This window comes from Myotis davidii, unplaced genomic scaffold, assembly GCF_000327345.1.
Source record: "Myotis davidii unplaced genomic scaffold, ASM32734v1 scaffold59, whole genome shotgun sequence".
NCBI classification, from domain to species: domain Eukaryota; kingdom Metazoa; phylum Chordata; class Mammalia; order Chiroptera; family Vespertilionidae; genus Myotis; species Myotis davidii.
The window spans coordinates 9,329,212-9,343,713 of NW_006293001.1; the positions used below are offsets into that span (position 1 = coordinate 9,329,212).

General features: G+C 43.1%; 1 protein-coding gene across 1 annotated transcript in view; it reads left to right on the top strand.

The window, feature by feature from the left end:
* Positions 1-14,502, top strand: part of MYO3B (myosin IIIB) — a 356,270-nt gene that overhangs the window by 41,923 nt on the left and 299,845 nt on the right. The window contains exon 7 of the mRNA XM_006766548.2: positions 2,486-2,631. Within this exon, the coding sequence (XP_006766611.1) occupies positions 2,486-2,631 (146 nt within the window). The remainder of the gene's footprint in view (positions 1-2,485; positions 2,632-14,502) is intronic.

A 14,502-nucleotide genomic window follows, 5' to 3' on the forward strand; every position in this document is an offset into this window, starting at 1 on the left:
ATTAAAATGGTCAACTATTTGCTGGTTGATATGTCTACAATTATGTTTGTCCCTCAAATTTGGAAATGTCATTGCTGAAAGGAACAGTGTTGGATAGCCTTTCCTGGAGATCTTTAAAAATAGTGTATTTTCTCACATGTTTGGGTGATGGAAGTGAGGTCTTCAGGGGCAATGAAATAGTCTCTGCTCCTGAAATTGGGATTATTTGAACTTTAGCTTGAATGCATGTTTGAAAATAATATGTTAAAAGTAGGACAGGAGATTCTATGTCAGGATAGTCTCTTCTGAGGTCAGACCAAGGATAGAGATACAAGGAGAAACATTCTTCAATTCAGACACCAGAAGGAAGTATAGAAGGGAATTATGGGAGGAAGGGCACCTGGTCTCAGGCAAGATAGTAGGCACATTTGCTGGCTTTGCAAGTCCAGTTAACTGGGTCTGGCAGAGAGCAGGTGTACTAGTTTCTATCATAACAGTGTCACACACTTAGTGGCTCAAAACAACACACATTTATTCTCAAGGTCATTTGGTTACAATGAAATCTCCATCTGGATGTCTCGTAGGCATCTCAAACTTAGTATGTCCCCAGTGGAGAGCCTGCTTTTCAACCCAAACCTGCTTTTCCTACTGTCTCCCCATCTCATTAAATACCAATTCCATTCTGAAATTGCCCAGGTCAAACACTCTTGCCTCTTCCTCAACTCGTCTTTCTTATATAAGCCAGCAAATCTGATGGGCTCTACCTTTAAAATTACATAATCAAAATCTGATTATTTCTCACCGCCTCTAGTTTGGATTCGTGCAGTAGCTTTAAACTGGTTTTGCTTCTCCTCGTGTCCCATTTTCATGTATCCTCTGCACAGCAGCGAGAGCGCTCCTGCTAACATGTACGCCAGATCTGTCACTCTGCTCCCCAGTTGGCTCACTTTGCTCAGCCACAGCCAAAGACCTTCTGATGGCCTAAGAGGGCAGGTAGGCCCATCTCGATGCCCCTCTCCCTGGTGCTTATCTATCTCATAAGCTATGTGGACCAGTTCACCATCAGGAACTCAAAGTTTCCTACCTGCCCATAGCCCTGGGCCATCCTTGGTCATGGAGGCAGATTTCAGGTCAGATGGGGCACCTGTCCCTCCATATCCTCTGGCTCACTCTGCCTTCTCACAACCTCATTGTGGTAGCCACCAGAGTCTGAATGGAGGGGCTTTTTCTGTGAGACTTAAAAAAAAAAAAATGATAGAAAGAGATTTCCCTGCAAGGTTCCATTGGGGAACAAAGCAGTGACAAGCATTTTCTGGTTCTGCTGTTCTTGTACCCAGTCAGGCCGTAACTGAAGTGGCAGCTGCTGCTGAAATGCAAACCAGTTGTGGGGGTTTGAAGAGGGGACAGAACTCCTTAGAAAAGGGAATGGGAGGGAGCGGTTCCTATTGTGTGTTAACGCCATCCACCTTCCAACATTTTTCTGCTCCACTGGCCACTTCTGGGGATTTTGTGCAGGAGGCAAGCACCTTTGAGAATGAGTGTTGTTTGCTGTCGATTCAGCAGCTGGAATGAGGTGAAAGATGCAGACAAAGCCTTTCCTTAAAGGATGTCAGGGCAGATGCAGTGAGGTATTCACCCTTGTGTCTCCTCTTGCACTGTTCTTGGTACCTAGAGGGTTTCAATGCATGCTTATGGAACCAAACTGACACATTTAAAAAAGTTAATGACCAATCCCACTTCTAGGAATATATCTCAAGAAACCAGAAACACCAATCAGAAAGGATATATGCACCCCTCTGTTCATTAGCAGCACAGTTTACAATAGCTAAGATCTGGAAACAACCTAAGTGCCCATCAGCAGATGAGTAGATAAAAAACTTTGGCACATCTACACAATGGAATACTACACTGCTGTAAAAAAGAAAGAACTCTTACCATTTGCAATAGCATGGATGGACCTGGAGGGCATTATGCTAACCGAAATAAGCCAGTTGGAGAAAGATAAACATCACATGATCTCACTTATTTGTGGAATATAGTGAACAGCACAAACTGATGAACAAAAACAGATCCAGAGACAGAGAAGCATTGACCAGACTGTCAAACCTCAAAGGGAAAGGAGGGAAGGCAGGGGAGGGGAGGGGGTTAAGAGATCAACCAAAGGACTTGTATGCATGCATATAAGCATAACCAGTGGACACAGAAACTAGGGGTTTGAGGGTATGTGCTAGGGGTGGGAGTGACCTGGGAAAGGTCAATGGGGGGAAAAGGAGACATATGTAATATTTTAAACAATAAAATTTTTTTAAAGAACGTTGATGACCATATCAGATGATAAATCAGTCACACACACATAAGACCTAGAACACACACATGTTGTTATTACTGGAATTCAACGTCAGCATAGCCAAGGGAACTGAGCAGGGGCTAAGATCGGCCAAGGGCTTTTTAGGACATCTGAGGTGGCAGTGGGGTTGATGTGTTGTGTCCTGCTTTTGTCTGATAGGTTATCGCTTGTGAACAGCAGTATGACTCTTCCTATGATGCTCGCTGTGACGTCTGGTCCTTGGGGATTACAGCTATTGAACTGGGGGATGGAGACCCTCCCCTCTTTGACATGCATCCTGTGAAAACGCTCTTTAAAATTCCAAGGTAGGACACACGATGGCGCTCTTGGCTCGTAAGTTCTTTGTGAAAGCGGCTATTAGTGGGAATAATAGATCATAAACAATTTCTTTCCAAATCTGTGAAAGCCTGACTGTGAAATGTACAGTATTTCTTTGTGTGTGTGGGGGGGAAGGTGGGGGGAGGTGGAGAGGAACAAGGTTAGAGAACGTCCCTGAAAGATAACATATCTCAAGGAATAATGGGACGTTGTTGTAACAATTGCGTGTTTTCAGTACGTACTCCAATTTTTGAGACGTTCATTTTTGGTGCTTTGCATGAGAAGACTACAAATGCAATATTGGGTTAAGTAATCTAAGTATTGTGTTTTGTTTTTAATTATATAATTATATATGTTTGTTTTTAATTTGAATCTTTCTCGAGTACTCAGGAAAATTTGGGGATGAATAAAAATGTGTATCCTATTTATGTATTTACTCAGACCAACACTAAACAATATTTTTTAAAATGTTACATCAGTCATATGACTGTCTTTCCATCCCTTAATTTCTGCCTCAATGGGAAATTGTGCTGAAAGAGGTCAGTTTGGTGTTAAATGCTGGTGTATTTCCTGTTGTGTATATTCACTGAGGGTTTGTACAAGAGGTTGGTTGTTTGTCTTCCACCAGAATCCAGCCACGCTCAGCCAGCTGCAGAAGCTAAAAGGAGCTCCTTCCCAGCCAGGTTGCAGGCTGAGAGCTTTGTACCGTTCACATTTCTCTTTCAGGGGAAGGCTCTGGGCCGGCTGGGAGCCTTCACCCACTTGGCTAATACAAGTGTTAACCTTCCCTATCTGCACAATCATGCAGCTATCACAGCCTTGAAAAATTTCTCCCAATTGCAATTTGCATTTCTGATTAGGTCTATTTATATGCAGATGAGGCTCTGTGGTATTCATCATTGTAATGCTGTTTTCTACCTAATCCAGATGTGAACAACCACCCACCATTATTCCAAAGATGGTTCCCCACTCAAGACAGGGTTGGTCTTTTTGCTTTTTCCGAAGTACAACAACAGGTCCTGGGGCTTAGAAGGGCAGACAAAATTGATGGCTTTCAAAATTAATAGTCTCCTGGGGGAAAAAGTCTGCTGAAGGTTTAAAAGGATGTGAAATGCACGACCACACCACAGCATTGTATACACAATAAGTCAGAAAATAGAAGCAGTGTCTGGGATGACTTGTGTGTGTGCTTTGATATTTGTCAAATGGTTTACTCATCATCATTTGTTTAATGTGGCTACATAGTTTCCCAAATATCACAATTAAGCTGTGGCTTCTGATTATATACAAATATATATATGTACTTTTTGTAAGAGGTCATCTACTTGGGTATATTTTTTTCTTTTCTTTTTTAGTATGTATTTGTGTACAGACCAACTATATTTCAGATGGTGATAAATGTGAGGCAGCGTAGGTGTGTGTGTGTGTGTGTGTGTGTGTACTATCTTAATTCTGAGCGCTAAAAATGTATCCTTTCCTCAGACAAGCTCTTTGATGGAGAGTGGAGAAATAGACACATCTTTTAAATAGGCACTCAAGTTATTTACCTGTGTGTTTCATGAGAACCTGTCTCTGGCTCTCCTTCCCTCTGTCGTTTCTTTCCTGAAGGAGAAAAGCAAAGGACAATCACAAAAATCCTTGGGATTCGTTTGGCTTCAGAATCTTTTCTTCCTATTTGGATCTGAGTGTTTTCAGGGTTCTGTAATTCCTTCCCATTGAACAGTGAAGTCTGCTTCCGAGGACTCTGGGTCCCGGGTACTCCGTGTGGCTTCTTCCTCTGGCCTTCCTCACTCACCTCTTCTCTATAAAACCCTTTCCGTACTGGGATGAATTACCAAGTGAGGGAAGGAAAGAAAACCTTCCCGAGTCAGGTAGGAAGTGACTTTCACGAGTTATGAGTTAATGAAGTGCTGGCTGCATGTGAGGTGGGAGCCTCAGAGTCTATGAAGAAGGTGATTACGCAGGTTCCCCGGGCACAGTCAGGAAATAGGAAGCGAGGCCTGCCTGGATGTGGTTGATTCGTAGGCACACGGGTCTCCTTGCTCTTCCCCTCTCTGCCTCCACCCACCTTCTCCTTTCCTTTGACCTTCACATTAGAAGATGACACATGGAGTGATTGTGACCTGACTTTGAAATCCTGTGGGACTCGCAGTCTTTCCTACGTTGCACACACGCGGAAATTATCTTCTGATTGGCAGAGCGTCTGCTATTTACTGAACCTGTCAGCATGTGTCATCTTGGCTAATGCCTTTGCTCCAAAAAAGTCACCTCTTTCCGGCAGTTGCTGCTCTGGCTGCTGGTATTTTTCTCCGGGAGTTATAAGACAGGAAAAGAATGAAACAGTTTCTCTGGGTCTCCATGGCTTTGACAACATCCTCTCCTGAGGACTCCTTTAAAATTCCAGTCTTAGAAGGCTCTTGCAGGTGATCTGGATATATTTTTCTCTTAAAAAGGAGATCTGTTTCATAGATGTAATTGCAAGAACCCATAGAGTTTGGAGAAATATACAGTTATGTTGGTTCCTTGGCAACCAGGTATCTTTTCTTAAGTTGGAGTCTTTGTCTAATGACCTTCTCGATCACTACAGGTGGGGACCCGGAAGGCAGTGGGGACCAGTGTGGGTATGTTAATTCAACAAGGACTGAGAGCTGTGTTTCCTGCCCGGTCATTCTTGGCCAGATAGTGGCCAGCTCTGCCTAGGGTCTTGCTGCATGTTGAGTATTTCCACTTCATTCCCGTGTGAAGATGCAGAATGCTTTCAAGATCCCCAGCAGAAATGTCCTTGGCTGGAAGTGGGTGGTACCGAATGGTCCATGATTTTCCCTTCCTAATGAGAAGTTTCCTTGCAGTACATGATTTGAGAAAAAGAGACCTCATAATAAATACCAACTCACATTTGGACTTTTTTCCTCACCAAATTTAGGTTGTTCCAAACTGTATCCAACTATTTTCGCCACAGCAACATACCACAAACTTGGTGGCTTAAAGCAACAGAAATGTATTCTCTCCGTTCTAGAGGTCAGAAGTCCAATCAAGTCCTATAGAGGAAAAATGATGCAAATCTGAGAAGTTTGATTCCAAGGCCCACATCTTTTGCAACCAGATTGAAAAACTAAAGCCTTTTCTTAAATTATGTTTATTTATTGATGAATTGTGAATTGAGCAACAAGGGGACTGGACTGTATAGAAATGAATAGCAATGTAAGCCTTTAAGAAGCTGATAGTCTAGCATCCTTCTCTCTGCCTCCAATTTTAAATAGACACGGTAAACCTAAGATTTAGAATTGTATTAACATCAACAATTGTGTCAGTTAAGGAACTGAAGAATAGGAATGGAGTATTATCATAGGTGCACACAGGCCCTCCTTTGCTCATTGATTTATGACCTTTAAACCAGAAATCCCTCCCTTTCCAGACTCCCCTTAAGCAACTGCCTTTTAGTTCTTCATTTAGAACACTTAAGACAAGTGTTAGAACTGAAAAATTATAGAGCATGTGTTCTATAAAAGCAGAGAGGAATACCATTGTTGGCACCCAGAGGTTTTTGTCCCATCCTACCCTTCTTGCAAAACCTGCACCTGCCAGGTCAGGGCCATTTCTGGCAAAGCTAGCACCTCTTCCCCCGTCACCTTCCTTTTACTTTCTCACTGGGAAAAGCTCACTTTGGTTCTCTGGTAAGTGGAAATCTGCTTCTGGATCTAGATTCAGAATGGTTTTTCTCATGGAAACTATATTAAGGGATGATTTAGGAGGAGGCTCTATAGCAGTGATGGCGAACCTTTTGAGCTCGGCATGTTAGCATTTTGAAAAACCCTAACTTAACTCTGGTGCCATGTCACATATAGAAATTTTTTGATATTTGCAACCGTAGTAAAACAAAGACTTATATTTTTGATATTTATTTTATATATTTAAATGCCATTTAACAAAGAAAAATCAACCAAAAAAATGAGTTTGCGTGTCACCTCTGACACGCGTGTCATAGGTTTGCCATCACTGCTCTATAGCAAACATCTGAGGTTCTCACGTGGTGTACCTTATTAGACTCTTGTGGCCCCTCAGTGTCTTATGGTTGAATCTGAGGACTTAGCCTATCTCTAGAACTTTATGCTTATGGGGGGCGGGTGTGTGTGTGGGGGGGTGGGATTCTTTCCAAGCTCTAAACTACCCATTTACCAAAGTGCTTTGAAACACGATCTACTGGGAAGGTGGGCATGCCTGTGCCCTCTAACCCAGGTCATCACTCTGAATCAGGCTTAGGTGGAGTGCTTGAATTACAAGATGAAGAAGACGGGTTTTTCTCTCAAGGAGAACATAGCTTTACTGTCTCTTCCCCCATCCAATAGCAAAGGTGTACTGGGAAGAAGTTGGATGGCAAAAATAAGAGGTATAAGGAGGACGACTATAAAAGAATACTCTTGGGCTACCCAGATGAAGTGGGTGGCGGGACTCAGAAAGGAGGAATCATCACTTGAAACATTGGGAGTCTATCTGAAAGGTTTCTTCAGGGACTCAGTGCCTATAATGAACTCTTGTTCTGAAACAGAATCCTTGGGTTGAATTTTCATCTAATTTCTTCTGAATGTCTATCATTTTCTAAGGTAAAGATTCCTTTCATTCTGACTTTCCTAATTCACAAACCAAATTGTTCCTACATGGGAAGCCTGCGCCTCAGCTGAGGGAGGATGCAGAGGCAGCAGGGAGCCCTGAGTCACCAGTAATTGTCTTACTATTACAGAATTGTCACAGGACATTTTCCCCTAGGGCTGTGAAATACACGGAAAAGAAAATAAAACTAAACTATTGTTGTTAAAGTGCAATAAGTGAGGGGGGTGGTGTTTAATGGCACAGGAAGGCTGGATTTGCCCCGGAGAATTCTGGTTTCTCTTCACCAACCTAGGTCACTTAGCTATTGGCCTTTTGGGTAACAAACCCTCCCAATCCCAGCTTCACACATAAAGCAAGACGAACTAGAAGAATTAGCATCATTCAGCATATACTGAGTGCCTAACAGCAAAAAGGAAAAAAAAAGTTTTGCAATGCTCTAAAAGAAAAACAACCCAGCATCCTTCTCCCTGTTCTTTGGGAAATTTCTAGAGGAATTTAATGGATTGTGGTCCCTATTCCTCAGGATGTCTCAGGGGTGCCCCCCCAGGGTATCCTTTCCATTTCCTTGGGAACACAGTAGCTGGAGGCAGTTGGCAGAAATGCCCCAGAAGGTTTTCACTCTGTAGAACATGTTTCCAAACTCTTTTAATTTGAGTTGAGCAGCTGGGGCGGTTAGTTCCTGTGGAGGTACAGCTTGCTGCCCCCCTGAGTCCTGGCAGGCAGGGAGAGTAGCTTTTTAAGCTTTAACTTGGGGATCAGGTGGCAAAGCAGGAGCGTGCCTTCAGGACTTCTAGTCCCGTCCATCCGTGCTGAGTAAGGAACCCACCCTGAGAGAAGGGAAAGGCAGGAGGAGCCGTGCTGACTTACGGCACTATCGGTGCTTTCCCTTCATTACCCTGATTTCAATATTTTGGCACCACTCATTTTGGCGAATTCCAACTTGGCTCCTAAATGATGGAGAGGTGGAAAAAGAGGGTACACAAGGAAACACAGCTCAAAATAGTACCAAAGGGTTGGAGGCACCCTAGTTTCCTCTTGATGCCAGAGAACACTAGGGAATAAAGGTGAGGAACAGTTATAAACTGCCTTCATGGGTTGGCATGGTGGTAGGGCAGAGGCAACACAAGGATGAAGAGAAATAAAGTGGTTGGAGGAAGGCTCTTCACAGCTGGAGCTGTCCATTCCTGGAGAACCAGACGAAGCCAGTCATCAGGAAGGAAATATAGTGCAGTGGCATTTGTATTAGTTCTCTACTGGTATGTAGTAAACCACCCCCAAATATAGTTGCTTAAAACAGCGATCACTTATTATGTCTCATGAGTCTGTGGCTCTTGGCTGGGCTTACTCGTGTATCTATGGTCAGCTAGGGATGTGGCTAGGACCAGCTGGTCTAGGATGGCCTTGATGAGGATGGCTTGGCTCTGCTCCATGTGGTTTCACATCCTCCAGCAGGCTAGCCAGGGCTAGTCTCACATTGGTGACAGGTTCGGCGCATAGAGGCAGGAAGATGTGTACAGTTGGACCATTTTTGCAGTTTGTTAACCACAGTGTTCTACAGTCAGCCTGCATGGGCTCAAACGTGAGCACCACTCACACCTTCGAGCTGTATGAACTTGACCACATCGCTTAGTGTCTTTGGACCTCAGTTTCCTCCTCTGTAAACTGGTGATATGAATATTATCAGCCTCATGGAGTTGTTGTGAGCAATTAATGTAAAGTGCTCAGAACAGTACATAGTAAGCATTTGACTTTTGCCAGGTGTTACCAAAGAACAAATCTTAAGCGTATATTTCTAATGTAAAGAGTTTACTTTTCCCTGTACCTCAAGAAGTAAAAACGTCCATGCAAAAGAGCTATGAGATCAATCACTTGAAAGCTTATCTAATTGATTGATAGATGATTGTGTGGGGAATTGGGAGAGAAGGAAGACTGATGTCTCAATAAATCTTCGCTGCTTCCACTGCACCGATCTGAAAGACTCTGTCATAAATATCCAGTGTTACAATTTCTTTGTTAACAGACAGATTCCTAAGAGATGGGAATACGCCCCCTGCCCCCGTACACACCCTGAATGTGATGACAAGAACGGCCCTTTGGGAAGCAAAGCCGGCCTTATTCCCGACTCCCACTGTGTCTGCAGTGAATGGCGATGCTGTCATCCTCTGAAGAGAATGGAGGCTGCAGTGCTTCTCCTTTCTGATCACTTTCACCCTTGTGGTGGCTTTGCAGCTGGTGGATGAGTTGTGTGATGGGGGCTTGGCTGACTCTCTTGCGGGTCCCTTCAGCCCCCTTGGTAGGTACAACCTTCCCTTGGTTCTGAAAAATTCTTGTCCCCAGGTAAAGGTAACATAGTAGGAGTTCTAGACACAGGGCACTGACGCAAGTTTGGGTTCTATTTTGCTCCCATTTCCCCCACTAAGGAGAATGATTTTTTCCCAGTCCGACTTGGAAGCACTAAAAACTTTGGTAAAGGGAGACAGAAACCCAAGCCAGCGAGGGGATGGTAAGGAGAGCGCTTACGTAGTTGTTCCAGGTGAGTTCAGGTTTCTTGGCTGGGAGGAGTGATACCCCAGGTACTGAGAGAATATACAGGCGAGATTACTGACCCACTGTCAGTGATGTTGGAAGAGTCCTAGAGAACAGGAACAGTGTTAGAGGAGTGGAAGAGGGGGAAGGTGCTTCAATCCTTCAAAAAAAGGGGGAGAAAGCAGAATCTGCAAATTACCATCTGGTGAGCTTAACTTTCATTATGGCTAATTACTATGATTCCTTCTTCTTCCCCCTTAAATAGTATATGAATTCTTAGGGGGAAAAAAGCTGTGATCAATAGGAATTCGCATGGGTTTACTAAAATTAGCCAAGTCAGACTAATGTCTTTCTTTGGTGTCATTGCTGCACATTCCCTGTCTTAATTTCCTATTGCTTCTTTAACAAGTGATTATCACAAACTTAGTGACTTGAAGGAACGCAGGCATATTATTTTATAGTTTGGGAAGTAGGAGGTCTGAAATGGGTCTCCCTGGGCAAAACCCAGGAGTCATCAGGGCTGAGTTCCATTCTGGAGGCTCTTTTGTGAACTCCATTTTCTTGTGTCCCCCCCCCCCCCCCCCAGTTTCCAGAGGTTGTGTATATTCCTTGGCTCATGCCCTCTCCTCCATCTTCAAAGCCAGCAGTGGCTGGTTAAGTCTTCCTCACATTGCATCACTCCAACTCTTCTTCCTCTCCCTTCCCCATTTCAAGACATTGTGGTTATACTGAGCCCACACAGATAATCTGATTAACAACCACAATTTCATCTACAACCTTAATTCTCCCTTATCATGTAACCTAATATATTCACAGATTCTGGGGATTAAGAAGTGGACATCTTCGGGGTTCTGTTATTCCCAAAGCATCCAGTCTCAGAATGCCCAACCAATAAGTTCCAATGAGAAGAGTAGCCTCTCTCCTGAGCTCTGAGTCACTCTGTTACTTGGGACCCTGAGCAACTCTACTTGTGCCCAGAGCCTCACCATTTGGGTCAGCTTCTTGCTCTCCTCTCTTGATAGAGCAGCATCAAATCTCCAGAAAAACAGGTCCTTGTGTTTTTATTCTCATTTTAAAATCCATCCAAGGGGGAAACAAACCCACACCACGCCCTGTACCTTCTTCCACACGTTTTTGGTTTTTTTTTTTGCCCCAAACTTAACCTTTTCTGGCCTCATCAGATATTAGCATTCACATCAATATGCACTTGGGGGGGAGAAGAGGAATAAAGAAGAGACTGTCCTAGTGGTCTCCAAGGTGGAGGAAACAAAACAAAAACCCAGGTGCAGAGTGAAAATATTAGCATTCCTATATCCATGTATTTTTAATGTAAAAAAACAAGAAACAAGTTATGCTTTCCTGTTACCAAGGATGAATATTGACATTGGTGCCTTCCTGCACTACAAAAGTTGGATGGCCCTTTCTGGTTTGATCTGCAGGTGGATCGCAGGGAGCTCCCACGCAAGGGGCAAGGAGGCCGCACTTGTGGGTTCAATTTCAGAGTCCTGGAAAGCACTGAAGTTAAAGGGTGCCTCGTTAAGTGGTTACATGGCAGAAGCCACCCAGTTTCAACTAAATAGAACTTCATGAAGTGATAAGTGGCTTTAAATAAAAAGGGATTTTGAGGTAACTGAGTATAGGTGTACCATTAAATAAGTCCGAAAATACAGGAGAAATTGGTTTGCTGGAGAGTAGGGAGAGGGCAGTGAAAATTAGGCCAAATGGCATAGGCTTTTAGAATCAGACTTCTTGGTTATTTATTGCCATGTAACAAACAGCTCTAATACTTAGTGACTTGTATATGCTGAGTGGCTTAAACAATAACTCCTGGTTTATCATGATTCTCAGAGTCAGGACTTTAGGCAGGGCTTGGGCGATGGTTCTTCTGCTCCACCGAGTGAGAATCTGCTGGGGCAGGAAGTTACTGCGGCATTCAGCTAGCAGGTGACTGGGCTGGGAGGTCCAAGAAGTCTTCACTTCCATCCTCCCCTCCCTGTTAGTTGGATTTCCTACAAGGCCGCGGGGTTTCTCAGTTTCTCGCACAGGAGAGCAGAGCTGCGGACCTCCTAAGGCGCAGCCATGGACTTTACACATGTCAGTTCAGCTACGTTTTACTGCTCAGAGCAAATCACAGGGTCAGCCCAGATTCAAGGGGAGGAAAATAGATTCCACCTCTCGCAGGGAGGCGTGGCAGAGAATTTGCATCTGTCTCTAATCCATCACGCAGACATTCCTGGCCTTGAATCCTGTATCTGCCACGGGTTGTTTGTGTGATTTTGGATGAGTTATGTGCACTCTCTTAGCTGAGGTAATATCAATGTTATCATGCACTGTGAGAGAAAGAGATGCTATGGCAATAGTTCTCAACCTTCCTAATGCTGTGACCCTTAATACAGTTCCTCATGTTGTGGTGACCCCCAATTTCATTGTTACAAATTGAACATAATTAAAGCATAGTGATTAATCACAAGAACAATATGTAATTATATATGTGTTTTCCGATGGTCTTAGGCGACCCTTGTGAAAGGGTCGTTCAACCCCCAAAGGGATCGCGACCCACAGGTTGAGAACCGCTGTGCTATGGCAAAGTGCCCTGGCACACAGTAAGTACTCAATAAATAGCAGCCTCTGTTATTACTAATGTCTCATGTACTTAAAGGGTGCATACCATGAAAACTGGGATAAGAATGTTTGTTGGATTTGACATTTCAGAGACCTTTGGTGATTGCCTGATTTTGGAAGAGAGTAGTATCAAGGTGAGGAGCAAAAGGCAGTGGCAAACGTTAAGCTGTAAGTGGATTTGAGGGCAGCGAGCACAGCGTGGCAGTAAAAGGGGACAGAAAGTGGAAGGGGCTGTTATATGGGAAAATCAGGTTAAGCAGAAGGGCAAGTGGAGAGTGGAAAATGCAGACATGTGAGAGAAGATAATTGATGAGGGCAAGGTTTAAGAAGGCTTCTTAAGATTTTAAAGATTCCTATTTACAATGTTGTGATTATAAAGAGAAAGCAGTTGGGGCTTGCTTTCATAACGCACTCCATCTCTTTAACTTTTCTAGCCTCCTGGTGGAGGGGCTCTCTTGTCCTTAGCTCCCAAAGTCTTTCTCCAGTTGGAGACAGACACTTAAAGAATACGTAGCGCCTCTAGGTTTGTAAGTCTTGGCCTTCATTTCAGAGCAGTCTGAATCCTTTGCCTATAAATCACACCACTGGAGACCCCAAAACTCTGAAAAGGTTCATGTATTCCAAAAGAGTCTCAAAGAAAGCACTTTTCTGTGTAACTTGGAAGGTAAATGTGATAAAAACCTACATGAATTTAGGAATAATTATAGCATGGCTGGGCCAAAATCAGCAGCTTAGAGTTACTAGGAACACAGCCAGGGCCAGGGGCCCACACCAAGGTATGGGTGGTTCACAGCAGAGGGCAGTCCAGGTTAGGCCAGGCAGGGGCCAGGACGCAAAGTGAAGGGGCTGTCACACCAGAGAGATGTCAAAACTGAGACCTTCAAAATAGACAGAGATAGGGAGTTAAAGGACTTTAGTCACTTAGTTGGATTACAGCCCAGGCAATGCCAGACTTTGTTGCTTGAAGAAAATCTGTGATCCTACTGAGGGTTTACTTTTAGCTTCCACTCTTAGGCCTTGATTTCTCTCTTCTCTCTAGTTAGGTATCTATCTCTTTATCACTGGGCTCATTTTAAAAAGTATTTAAGGCCATTTACAAACATATACTGTGCAACAAGATGGAAACACGCGAGGGAAGGAATTTTGCATGAACCAGAAAACAAAGATAGGAAAAAGATTAAGCCAAGGGGAGGTTGATAAACAAAATGCACACCAAACTTTCTTATTCCATTTGCTTCTGAGCTTCCTAGTTGCAAAGGCAAAAAGTGAAATACAATCAGTGACATGATTTGGTGTATTGAGAAGATTAAAAACAAGCAGCATGCTCAGGATGGGTAACATAGTAAATAATGTCTTCACTATCATCTTTATAGTAAATTCAACAATAGTTTTTCAATATAGATATATAGATATATCAATCAACCATATGTGACTATTAAAAATTCAGTCAAAATTAATAAAACAATGCAACTCCCATGTATAGCTCTCTGGTGACTTGGCCTAATACAGGATTAAATTTTTGGATTTTCTAAAGTAATGGATTAAATGCTTACCTTGACAATGAAAGAAAACACATCTAAAGTTGATAAAGCATCTAATTTTAATTTTTAAATGAACTTTAATCCATATTATTTTCTGGTTTCTTCTCTGAGTTAAACAAATGAATTTCTGAATAACTGATCAAGTTGGTTTGTAGTTGGTTATAATTATGTATTTTTGTAGGCTATCTACCAGAAATTATGACTGGTTTTAGAATACTCTTAAGTAAACCTTTTTGTGGATCATCTATTTCTTTTTTTTTTTTTTTTTAAATATATTTTATTGATTTTTTAGAGAGAGGAAGGGAGAGAGATAGAGAGCCAGAAACATCGATGAGAGAGAAACATCGATCAGCTGCCTCCTGCACATCTCCTACTGGGGATGTGCCCACAACCCAGGCACATGCCCTTAACCGGAATCGAACCTGGGACCTTTCAGTCCACAGACCGACGCTCTATCCACTGAGCCAAACTGGTTTCGGCGATCATCTATTTCTTAATACTTAAAACAAAACAAACCAGCAACAACAACAGCTTTGTGCATGGAAGGAGGTCCCAGTTCTA